Genomic DNA, 13,592 nt, shown 5'->3' on the forward strand with positions numbered 1-13,592 from the left:
CTCTGCCCTACCACACATGCCAGACAGGAATTGTACGAAGGGAAGAAACGCAATCGCAAGAGAGGCGATTGAGAATGAGCACAGAGACAGATTGTATGTGTGTGCACCAAACTAGTCGCCAACCCGCGACGGTGCACACACCACAGCATATATGAAGTAGGAACGCGATCGCGAGAGGTGCGATCGCCAGACGTGACACAAGGCTACAGCAAGGCAGAGCACGAGAGTAGCAAAGGCACAGCAAATCATACAATGAGAAGATAAGAAAAATAACAAACGCTAGCTAAACGCGAACACCGCACTCATTCGCAACAGTGCACGCGTTTGTGCGCGGTCTCCACATGATAAGCACAATAGAGACAAGCACGCCTAACTAACCACCGACAGACAAACATGAAACAGAGGACGCGAGCGCTTGCTTAACGGTTACCTCACCGAGCCTCCAGCAAGCGTTCGTAGCAGACAAGACAGACACACGAAAACCGGAACAAGCGAGAGATAGGATCCACAGCACTAGCGAAAAGAGGCCAGTGCGATCCAGGGAGACAGAGAGATGGAGATCAGATGGATCCTCAGCACTAGCGCTAGGCGAGTGTGATCCAGGCAAGACAGATAGAGGAGATAGCTGGTAGCAACCGCTGCTCCAGCTATACTCCAAGAACAAAGATCAGAACGACTTCCTGTCGACCATTGCAGGGACAGGACAATCGCAACAGACAATCAAAACAGATATACAATCCTAACTGCACTAGGGAAACCTGCCTAGTGCAGTCCCAGGAATTACTCTAAGCTAATCTTCAAACAATGAGCAAGGCTGACACTCTCCGGAGTGTTTCACAGGATAAATCCTTATGACCAGCGAAGGTCTGTGATATCACATGGTATATATAGAGCAAGCCTACAAGGGATGTGGCTAGGCAATTTGCATGACAAACGTATGCAAATTCTTCAGCAGCAGCAAGCTGAAAAACTGACGAAAGGTCTCTCTTCCAGAGACCTGCAGAATGCAGACCTGAACAATGGTCAAAAAGCTGCCTGCCTGCACAGGCAGCTGAGCAGATCATTACACTGACACAACAAACATACATCAGGGGGAGAAGAAGCAGAAACCTTGTTAATTGCTGTGACTACACCTAGGTTGTCGCAGTTAAATTTAATTATTTTGTTCCTCAGACTTGGGCCCCAACTTGTTCCTCAGACTCGGGCCCCAAAGTTCCACTGCCAGCCTGGATCCAGGACTCAGGCCATGGTGCAGTGCTCCACTGACCTGCAAAGTAAGCCCCATAACCACAGGAAACCAGAAGCGTCAGTAAGGCGAAATTAAGCTTGCCTAGCAATGATTGTAGGGCCCACAAAGTGATCTTCCTAACTGCCACTGCCTCAACTATCACCGCTTTTAGGTCCGTCACTTTGTCATCCGGTAGGCGACATTCCATGGCGACCAAGTCGATCAATATACCCAAAAACTTAATAGCCGATTGCGGGCCCTCTGTCTTGTCCCCCGCTAATTGGATACCAAAAGAATTACACAGCCAGGAGGTATGCACATTCTGGTGAATCCCTGGGTCCCAGGAATAGGAAGTCGTCCAAATAATGAATGACTGACCGCAAACCCACCTCCTCTTTCACCACCCACACAATGAAAGAGCTGAATGCTTCAAAAAACTGTCAAAAGATGGAGCAACCCATAGGAAGGCAGAGATCAAGGTAGAAACTATCCTCCTAGAAACAGCGCAAAAGGTGGAAAACTGGCTGGTTGGACAGGTAGCAAACGAAATGCAGATTCTACGTCTATGTTTGCTAAAAGCACACCCTGCCTCATGCGTTTTACCCACTTCACCGCTTCATCAAAGGATGTATAAACTACCGAAGATTGCTCTGGGTCAATGCCGTCATTTACCGACGCACCTTTGGGGTAGGACAGGTGATGAATAACCCGGAATGAATTGGACTCCTTTTCAGGGATGAGACCTAGAAGGGATACCACAAGGTCATCCAGAGGCGGTGAGACAAAGGGGCCCACCATGCAACCCAAGGAAACCTCCTTGGCTAGCTTCTGAGAGATGACATCCGGGCAAAGGGAAACAGACTTCAAATTGCGATACAGGGGGGGGGAGCAAACTGACGTACAGACACTGGGGATTATGAAACCGTCTGAAAAACCATGGAACAATGACCTTGCTGAAGCGGTGTCAGGGTATCTATTTAGAAATCATTCCATCCTTTGTACCTTCACCTGCATCCTCCCTTTTGTTAGAAGGATCGCTGGAACGACCTTTTCCTGATTTGAAACACCTAGTGGCCGGATGGCCGGATGGCTTCCTCCACAGGTTAAACACACATGCTTAAACCTGCACGATCTACCAAACTTGCACGACCCTTTGTTAAATTGCCAACACAGCCCTTTTTTCTTGGCGGCCAGCTGCCATGCAGATCCAGAACTGCTGGCCCCACCTTAAAAGGGTTGGTTGCCGCGACCCACCGACATCATTCATTTCACCCACAAATGTCCTTAAGGTCCCAACGGACCGAAGGCAGCACAGCTTTCTGTTGACGGAATTGCTTGTCATACCGTAACCAAGCAATTTCTCCATACACCCGATGAGCCTCGCCAATACAATCAAGGCAGCAGAAAAGAGCTGAACAACAGTCCCACTGCTTCTCCCCAAAGGCACTGGCTAAAATGTCAAATGCCTGGAGCTAATTTTGGAAAGTGTGCAGTATTAGACGATAACACCTGTGCTCTTCCTCCTCTTTCTTGCTCTCGTCAGGCTTTGCTCTATCTAAGTTAAATTTCTCAATGGGTAATAGTGAGAATATCTCAACAAATTCCCCCTTCCAAATCCATTCCCAAACTTCTTGTTTTAAATGTTACCCCAAAGGGCCCTCAAAGCAAACATACACTTCCCCCTAGCCGAGTCTGCCAACCTAACCTGATCAGTGTGGGGGAGGGGGGCCACTGGGACTGGGGGGGAAGGACTCACCTCTTGCAATGAACCCCTACAAACTGCCCAAACTACCTCTACCCGAAATACCCACTGCACCATTAATCTCAACTGGCTGCACCGAGCTTGAGCCCAGGTCAGCCGATGGTCCGGAGCCATCAGGAAGACCAGGATCTGATCCTTCACCCTCCGAGGAGGAGCCAGTGCTCTGCCTGGGGGAATCCCCGGCGACTCCTCGAGGAGGGCTCACCAACTGTTCACCCCTCAAAGGGGGCCTCTGCTCGTCACCACGTGACCCAAAACTGTCATCAGAGGAGGGGGCTTGAATGAAGGCCTGTTGGGAAGCCTTCTTGCAGCTGCAAGACACCGTCAATCCACTCACAGCTGGCTGTGAGGATCGCCCAGAAGATGAGGCCTGCCTAGGAGATGAGGCAGCCGTGGGGGGCCCAGCCAAGCCCTGCGATGCTGCAATTAAAAGCCGTGGCCTGCCGACCAGAAGTGGCAGCTGTCTTGCCGCGGGCGGAGGCACTCGCTCCACGTTTGCTCTGGCTATGGGTAGGCCTGGCCCCAGGGAGGGAACCAGCCATGGAGGATGAACGCTTTGATGCCGGCGGTGTGGCTGCAGAGGACTTGTGGGATGTACCGCCGGAAGAGCTCCGCCCGTGGTGGAGATTCCTCCCAGCCACCTTCTTGCCAGAGGACTTGGCGGAAGGGGATGAAGGGTCCCCGGAGGGGCTCCTAAGATGGCGCTGAGCTCTAGGGAAAGGGTCCAGGCTCAAGCGCTCTGGCGGGCACCCCAGCTGAGACGGATGGATCCACGGCCAGGACGGCCATCTGGCTGGTGACACAGCCAGCTTCCCGAAAGGCAGCTTTGTCCCGGACCATCCTAATGAGGGTTTCCACATCAGCCATGGCAGGAGATAAGGGAGGCTTCCAGCTTGGGTTCCAGAAAAAGGAGGCTCCACTTCTGGTATATATGCCCCTAGCACTGCTCCGCCTGCCCCCTCTCTGACCCACACAGACCTCCAGCTCATGGCTAACCCCCACGACCAGGAATTAACCCTTTCCCTGCTGACTGCTCGGCTGGCCCTATCATGGGAGTCCTCCCCAGGCCTTTCAGTCCCCAGTACGGGCCCTACTGAAGCATTTAAGATACCAAAAGTGCAACTGGGGTGAATTCCCCAGGATGATAAATGATTAATCAAAATGATACAACATATACAGCAGCATTAATAAAAAACAAGTGTCAGCGCCAAGGCAGAAGGCGACCGCAGCCGAGAAGGACAATGTCCAAAAGTCCACACAAGCAATGAATATATAAAGTCAGCGCAGGTCTATAGTAATACAGCTTTCATCATTTTTTGGTATACAGGATCTTCGAACAAAAGGGTAAAGAAGCAAGGCTTACCAGATTCCAACAACCCACATTATAAGGTTGTAAACGAGTTTGATAGGTGGTCCGCAGAACTTTCAAATGGTGTCGTTTCACCAGCGATGTTGCACACTACAGATTCTTCCGGAATATAGTAGATATCCTGAGATCGCAGGGACTCACCAAAGGGGAGTCCAGTAGGATAGTGACATGAAAGAGATATACGGCACATCTAAGTGTAAACCGTCTTTATTACATAACAAGTAAAACAATTAAAAACAAGGATAAAGGAAAACTCACATACGGGGCCCGTGCACTGGGAACCCCGAAAAAGTAGCGCGCATAAAATGGTCAATAGAAGACCTCAAATAAAATGGTGCCGCCTGTCGCCTTCTCGACCGGTTTCGCAATCTTGCGTCATCAGGGGAGGAAAAAAAAAAAAATGATAAGTATAATGGTGGGGCAAGGGTGTGATGGTGTATAGCACGTGAGTGCCGGGACCCGATCCATTCTGCAAATAGAGGCTGTCAGCGGTACTGAATGGAGGGGAGCCCGATCGCTGTCGCAGGAACAAGATTAGGTGAAAATTTTCTTGTACATTGCTTCCCTGCGCGATCTCTGCAGGGAGAAGGGGGGATCTCTAAAGGGAAACCACTGCTTTATTAGGGGGGGGGAAGGGGGGAGCAACACACACACTGGCTATCCAAGGGGGGGGAGGGGCGATAACCCGCCACCCCCCGGGGGTGTGAAATAAACAGGCACATCCAGCCAGCTGGTGAATTTATGGATAACGCTGCTGTATATGTTGTATGATTTATGTGGGGATATGGTGATCCTTACAGCAGATCAATACGCAGCAAGTTTTCGGACTGATTTGTGACCAGAGACAGGTCACCATACGTTTGTATAGATCATATTGGTCTGGCACAGTGTTTACAGATTAATCAAAATGCAATAATATTACATTATCCCGATAAAATACACTTTACAATTACGGGCATTCATTCTTTTTACTTGCTTCTTTTTGGTAAATAAGATGGTTATTTTATATTTGAATAAATTAACACCTGGGGGAACTTACTTACTTACTAATAAGTCAAGACAACTACAAAACTGAAAAGCCACCTGTTTAGTCTGGCATTTATGATCATATAATTTTTCCCTGTGTACTCATCACTATGTACTGATTTGAGAGAAGCTTATGCACTTAAAGGGATACTGTAGGGGGGTCAGGGGAAAATGAGTTGAACTTACCCGGGGCTTGTAACGGTCCCCCGTAGACATTCTGTGTTGGCGCAGCCACTCACCGATGCTCCGACCCCGCCTCCAGTTCACTTCTGGAATTTCAGACTTTAAAGTCAGAAAACCACTGCGCCTGCGTTGCCGTGTCCTTGATCCCGCTGATGTCATCAAGAGCGCACAGTGCAGGCCCAGTATGGTCTGTGTCTGCGCAGTACACTCCTGGTGACATCAGCGGGAACGAGGACACGGGCGTGCAGGCGCAGTGGTTTTCTGACTTTAAAGTCAGAAATTCCAGAAGTGAACTGGAAGCGGGGCCGGAGCATCGGTGAGTAGCTGCGCCAACACAGGATGTCTGCGGGGGACCATTAGAAGCCCCGGGTAAGTTCAGCTCATTTTCCTCCGACCCCCCTACAGTATCCCTTTAAGGTCGTACAGGAGAAAAGTGCTTTACAAGTGTTTTGTTGTTGTTGTAATAAAATTGAATTTTCTGTGTGGGCTCCAGGACAAGAAGTGTTAGTTGCATAGAATGTTTAATTTTGGAGTGCTACATTGGTCAGAAATGTGACAGACTGTCCAGCCTTCTCCCTAGCCCCATTTGGATTGGTTATGAGAGTGAGATAGAAGTGTCCATAGCTTCACAGCATTGTGTGCAGAGGCATAACAATAGACCCTGCAAGGGATGCAGCTGCAGGGGGTCCAGAAGCAGCAGGGGGCCCCATGGAAGGAGAAGTTTATTTTCCTTGTTTTGAAACACTGACAACTAAGGGCACGGAGAGAAAAAGCTTTCTGTTTTCTGCACAATTGTCCTAATGACTGCCTCTGCTCAGTCACTGATAAGGAACCATACAAAGTTTTGCAGACAAAGGTTTGTAGACAGCCCTATTCAGTGTGCAGTAGTCTCTTGTGTACAGCACCCTGCCTCCAGCCCCTCTACCCCTCTCCAAGTGCTGTGTACTGTAGTGATGCTGGAGAAATCTGCAGAGCCAGTTTTGCTCCATCAGAGATGGACAGAGTGAGTGTAATAAGCACACTCGTCTGTTGGTTTTCTGTATGCATTTTCTGTAGATCATGTGTGCAGGGGGGGGGGGGGGAGGGGCCCCATTCAAAGATTTGCAGGGGTGCCCAGTGATGTCTACTTATGCCCGTTTGTGTACATGATGATGTAATTGCATTTACAAGTGCATGGTTGGCACTGGGACATAGAGGGAGCTGTGGAGGACACTGACCAATTGGTAAGTGAGGGGCAGCAACAAAAAGAACACAGTGTGGTTGCTCTGATGCAGCCGTACTGTCAAAGGAGAAGTGTATAGGAACCCTTTAAACTGAGTTTGTATCTTTTGCAAAAATGTCAAGAAAAACATAATTTTGATGCATAAATGCTTATATTTTCTTCTTGTTTAGCATTACATCAACTTGAGTAGCTGTAAGGCTTGGTGGTGTATTCTCCACAGTCAGCATGCAACGCATGAGCTGACGTGGAGGAGGTACACACACTAGCACAAGGAAACAGGCTATCCCTAGTATAGTGGAGGGGAGGACTGACTCCAATAGGAGATTGTGGCGCACAGAGCCGGTGCAGATCTGACAGCCACAAACAATGCTTTCGTTATAACGTCTCAGCGCAAAGTAGCGCTGAGCGCATAAACCAGAACTGAGGAGATCAAGACAGGTAGACAGAATGAACGCTTGCTAGCTAGCGGCTACTTAGCGACAGCAAGCGTCCAAAACAAGACAGACTGGAATGAGGCAGCCAATGCGATTGCAGCGATGGCGTGCCTCACAAAGACAGGACAGGATAGTCAGGAAATATCAGGATCAAGATAGATGAACGTAACACAGACAAATATACAATAAGTATGTTTTCCTAGCGTATTACAATTACAGCTATCAATGAAACTATTTGTAACGTCTGACTAACATATGTATATATCGGCAATGAACCGATATATGACATAAGCAGGAACGCTGACTAGGACTGGAGTAATACAGGGAACAGGACTCAGAAGGATTCGCTATCTCTTCGCAGAGATGAACGCAATCCACAAACGGTAACAGAACAGGATTCAGAAGGATTCGTTATCTCTTCGCAGAGATGAACGCAATCCACAAACAGGACCAGGAGCAGGATACTAGCTCAGCACGGGTGCTCACGATACGCGCAAACTACCAAAACGTGCTGGAAAGCTGACTAACTGCACACAGGATATAAACAGTTCGTGTACGTATACATCAGCGACACTGATGTATCAACGTAACACGAATACAAGGAAAATAATAAACGTGCTGTTATGCATATATATGGGCAATGAACCAATATATGATGCAAAACCAGCAAAGTATCTTTAGAACAAGAAACACGATCGGGGGCTGAAGCGACAGCAAGACAGGCTTAAACTGAAGCTATGAAAACCCGAGGAGTCCTGCAGGAAGCAGATCTTTATACTGAGGTCATCCAATGGGAGCAGACATGCAGATTCCCACACAGGTGAATGATAATCAGTCACAAGCTGACAGCAGGGGAAGGCAGACAAAGCTATGCAGCTTGCATGGAAAGAGATCAGAACTGCCTGAGCTGCAGCACTACTACTTCCAGCAACACCTGCTGCAGCAGCGATCATTACAGTACCCCCGCCCTTAAAAGCGGATTCCAGACGCTTTTCAAAACTGAAATTCCCAACAAAACAGTCTGACTGATAATTTATGATGACCGGGACAGCCCGGCAAGACCGAATTCCAGAATCAGTCCCCACAAGACTGGACCCATCAGAACCAGAACCTACAGAACCATGCCCATCAGTACTACAAGCCCCAGTGTGACACCCATCAGAACCATGATTTCCAGAAGAAAGCCCTCCGAAACTCCCTGAGCGATACCCACCGCCTTCCAGGAACCGTTCAAAAACGCCAAAGCCTTTGCAATGCCCACCGGGACTGTCTTTACCAACACAAAACCCACTGTTGAACCAGTCCAAGGCACCAGGACAAGTTTTCTCAGAGACCTCCCAGAACACCTTGAAGCTCCAAAGAGATCCCCATAGGTCAGAATGCCCCTGAGGCTCACATGGAGAACTATCAAGAACCCCTATGGAACCTAGGGCAATTCCCGAGTCAGGGCCACAAGGACAAACATCAAGATCAGGGCTTTCAGGAACCAGAACCATCTCTGGGCATGCAGGCAGACTGGCAACATCAGAACATGTTCCCACTAAGGAAGCATCAGAGCACGCTAACACCTTAGACACACTTGGGCATTCTGGCACACAAAGAACATCTGGGCACACTGGCACAAGAGAAACCTCTGGGCATGTCAAGGAACTGTGAGCCTCAGGGTCAGCCAAGACAGGACCAAAACCAGGACTGGCCAAAAAAAAATCATCATGACTAGACTTCGCAACTACTGGACTTTTACACGAGAATGCAGGATCAGACTTAGATGTCGCTGATTCCAGCAAAGTCAGTAACAAATCAGATTCAGGGGTACTAACAAGACAGGACAAATCTTCTGATGTATGCACTGAACCAGATAGGGACTCCACAACTACCTCTGGACTGGACAGAGACTCATCTGATACACTGGATTGGAGCTCATGAGGCATGAGGAACAAGTCAGTATTGCAGCAGCCCCCACTGGACTAGGCAAAACTGAGGAATTCCCTGGACAGGAAGGGGACCCTGGAACCTCTGCCATAGTGGCCAGAGAACCAGAATCTTTCAGGATACAGGGCTGGGTTTCAGGAACACTCATCAGACCGGACTGAAATTCTGAGATTTCTATTATTTTGACCAGAGAATCAGAATTATCCATGTTACAGGGCAAGACTTCTGAAACATTCAGAGGACAGGGCTGGAGTTCCTCGGCTGTTACAACACTGGAGAGGGACTCAACAACATTGGTTAAATCAGACTGTGTACAGGGCAAGGTATCTAACACACTTGCTGACGAGGACAATATTTTAATGGCTTCTGCTTTGCTGGGCAGAAATTCATCAAGTTTTATTAGAGCAGACTGTAATTCCAAAACAGCTGCTAGACAAGTGAATATTACTGCAACACCAACTGAGGTAAGCAGTGCCTCAGACTCCTCTGCTAGAGGGTTTGAAGTATCCAAAGTACTGGGTGAAGCATAAGACTCTGCGACCACAGCTTCACTGGACAGGATCACTGAACAGTCCATATTGCAGGGCAAAACCATGGAAGCACCTGCTGGACAGCATAATGATTCTGTGACCTGAGTTTCATTGGAGAGATCTACTGCACAATTCATGGTACAGGGCAAATTTACTGGAACATTTTCTGAACAAGGTAATAATTCTGCGATTTCAGGTTCACATAGCAGATGCTCTGAGCTATTCACGATACAGGGCAAATTTACTGGAATTTTTTCTGAACAAGGTAATAATTCTGCGATTTCAGGTTCACATAGCAGATGCTCTGAGCTATTCACGAAACTAGAGCGAGGTGTAGAAACAGGAAGATCAAGACACAATGTTTGCGCATCTGAATCACCATTCATTTGTAAAATTGGAAAATTCAGATGCTGGGGTTCTGAGGTTTCTAGACAGGATTGCTGGGACTCGGAAACTAATGTAGTGCATCTATTGGCATCTGCTGGATCAGACAGGAGTTGAACTTTATTAACACAGGTAATTTCTGCAGAAGTGTTTGCAGAGGCAGGCAAGATTTTTCTGGTGTCTGTTTCACTGAACAAAGAGTCATGAGTACTGGCTAGGCTGGACTCGGAAGTCAGCAGGACCTCTGGATTCTCTGCTGAGAAATTTGCGCAGGGCAAGGTTAAGAATGTATCAGTGGCTTCTGTTTTACTGGTAAGTAACACTGAGTTATCCATGGTACAGGGTGGAATTGCAGGAACTTCAATTTCACACAAAAAGAGCTCCGAATCACCTGCTGAATCAGCCAAAGGTGCTGAAGCAGGCAGGTCAGAACGCCAAATTTGCGAATTCGGAGTCACATAAAAATCATCCAAAATCAGTTCCCACACATCAATCAATGGAGCCACAAAGTCATACCCACACACACCAGTTTTTATTAGGTTATAGGCAGACTTAATGCATGCATTCAATACTAATTCGCTTTTTGCACTGTAAAATTGACAAAATGAACTTGAATCATTCTTCCATTCATTGACCAGAGCTTCCATCTCTCCTTTCTCAAATGGAGGATTCCAAGCATACTTAACAGGCAGATCATGGTTTGCAGATATGATTGTAGCAGGGACATATATTGGGTTAATTAGCAGGTGATTGGCAGATTCCTTATTCCTAAGAATCTCCAATACCTGTAGCAAGTGCTGAACTGTAGTGTATGCAAACTTTCCTTGCTTCACAAATAAGTTGATTTGTTCAATACTCTGTAATATCTCCTCATAATCATACTCAGATAATTCTTTTAAACAAAAATCTTTATTTTCCCTAGCCAGGGAGGAAAGTTCATTAGTAGTTTCATAAGTCCATTTAACTCCCCTGAAAGACAATTGCATTTCATTATCTGTTAATGGCAGAATCTCATTATAGGTCTCAGTCGCTAAGGATAACGACTCTGCAGATCGGACACGTTTCTTAGAACGTTTGCGTTTTGCCTTAGACCCTGCTGTTTTTGGTGATTTATTCAAGGCTGCAGGAAAATTATCAGTAACACTTTCTGCTTGCTGAACAGTTTTGCAAGCAATTGAAGGAGAAGCTGATTGGCCTGCTGCCAGGAGTTCATTAAGAGGAAAAGGCAATGGATCTATGCGCAACCAGTTATGGATCACAAACGCTAGAAATTCCAGCGGTCTCTCTTTCAAATCGGAATGATTGAGAACATCAAATGCCCACTGGAATAATTCCCCTTTAAACAAAATATAACTTAGTTGGAGTGCCCAGGTTGAAACAGGAGTCGCTTGGAGATCGGGATTGGCCAGGAACCTGGCACATTCAGAGAAAAACTCATTTTCTGTTTCAGAGTTAAGTTCTTCAAATTTCTTAAAGGAACAGGAACCATAATTAACAATGTCATACTTTCTGGGAATCCCCCCCACAATGGGGATTGGTAATGGGGTTTTCATAATGTAAGGCTTGGTGGTGTATTCTCCACAGTCAGCATGCAACGCATGAGCTGACGTGGAGGAGGTACACACACTAGCACAAGGAAACAGGCTATCCCTAGTATAGTGGAGGGGAGGACTGACTCCAATAGGAGATTGTGGCGCACAGAGCCGGTGCAGATCTGACAGCCACAAACAATGCTTTCGTTATAACGTCTCAGCGCAAAGTAGCGCTGAGCACATAAACCAGAACTGAGGAGATCAGGACAGGTAGACAGAATGAACGCTTGCTAGCTAGCGGCTACTTAGCGACAGCAAGCGTCCAAAACAAGACAGACTGGAATGAGGCAGCCAATGCGATTGCAGCGATGGCGTGCCTCACAAAGACAGGACAGGATAGTCAGGAAATAGCAGGATCAAGATAGATGAACGTAACACAGACAAATATACAATAAGTATGTTTTCCTAGCGTATTACAATTACAGCTATCAATGAAACTATTTGTAACGTCTGACTAACATATGTATATATCGGCAATGAACCGATATATGACATAAGCAGGAACGCTGACTAGGACTGGAGTAATACAGGGAACAGGACTCAGAAGGATTCGCTATCTCTTCGCAGAGATGAACGCAATCCACAAACGGTAACAGAACAGGATTCAGAAGGATTCGTTATCTCTTCGCAGAGATGAACGCAATCCACAAACAGGACCAGGAGCAGGATACTAGCTCAGCACGGGTGCTCACGATACGCGCAAACTACCAAAACGTGCTGGAAAGCTGACTAACTGCACACAGGATATAAACAGTTCGTGTACGTATACATCAGCGACACTGATGTATCAACGTAACACGAATACAAGGAAAATAATAAACGTGCTGTTATGCATATATATGGGCAATGAACCAATATATGATGCAAAACCAGCAAAGTATCTTTAGAACAAGAAACACGATCGGGGCTGAAGCGACAGCAAGACAGGCTTAAACTGAAGCTATGAAAACCCGAGGAGTCCTGCAGGAAGCAGATCTTTATACTGAGGTCATCCAATGGGAGCAGACATGCAAATTCCCGCACAGGTGAATGATAATCTGTCACAAGCTGACAGCAGGGGAAGGCAGACAAAGCTATGCAGCTTGCATGGAAAGAGATCAGAACTGCCTGAGCTGCAGCATTACTACTTCCAGCAACACCTGCTGCAGCAGCGATCATTACAGTAGCGAAGCACCCACTCTAATTGTTCTCTTAATTTACGTGTGTATGTGAATGGATGAAAAAATACTGTAAAAATAATCTGTCACTAGAAAACATTTTTATAGAATTGTAAAAATGTTTTCTAGTGATAGATTATGTATATATATGTGTGTATATGTATATATATATATATATATATATATATATATATATATATATATATATATATATATATATATATATATATATATATATATATATATATATATATATATATACATATACATATATTCTCAACATGGAAATAACATGATAGAACAGTTAGATTGGTTTATATCGCCAATACAGCTATTTCTGTTCTATATTACGTATGTATTTTTTTTTTAAGACTGTTGGACATCCATCCAAGGTTTTGGAAATACAGATGAAAATGTATGGATTCAAGATGGAGGTTGGCCAATACATATTCATCAACTGTCCATTACTTTCAATGTTGGAATGGCATCCATTTACGCTTACTTCTGCTCCAGAAGAAGACTTTTTTTCTGTGCATGTCAGATCTGCTGGGGACTGGACTGAGAAGCTCCTTCAGGTTTTTCAGGAGCAAGCAGATAACCCACCTAGGTAAGATTTACTAAATAAAGGGATACAAAAACTTATAGGGAAACTGTTAATGCAAATTGCAGACATTTCCACATTTGACATTTGTTGCATTCTGTTTGCTTACATTTGTTGGCTGTCAAAACTTGTTTTAACACAAAGAGAATAGCTCTATAGCATCCTAATACGG

The 13,592-nt window shown here is 46.3% G+C and overlaps 1 protein-coding gene across 4 annotated transcripts in view; it reads left to right on the forward strand.

The window, feature by feature from the left end:
• Window positions 1-13,592, forward strand: part of NOX1 (NADPH oxidase 1) — a 2,086,008-nt gene that overhangs the window by 1,192,888 nt on the left and 879,528 nt on the right. For all 4 annotated transcript variants that reach the window (XM_068248036.1, XM_068248033.1, XM_068248032.1 and 1 more), the window contains one exon: window positions 13,191-13,426. In XM_068248036.1, the coding sequence (XP_068104137.1) occupies window positions 13,191-13,426 (236 nt within the window). The remainder of the gene's footprint in view (window positions 1-13,190; window positions 13,427-13,592) is intronic.

This window comes from Hyperolius riggenbachi, chromosome 8 (assembly GCF_040937935.1).
Source record: "Hyperolius riggenbachi isolate aHypRig1 chromosome 8, aHypRig1.pri, whole genome shotgun sequence".
Lineage (NCBI taxonomy): Eukaryota > Metazoa > Chordata > Amphibia > Anura > Hyperoliidae > Hyperolius > Hyperolius riggenbachi.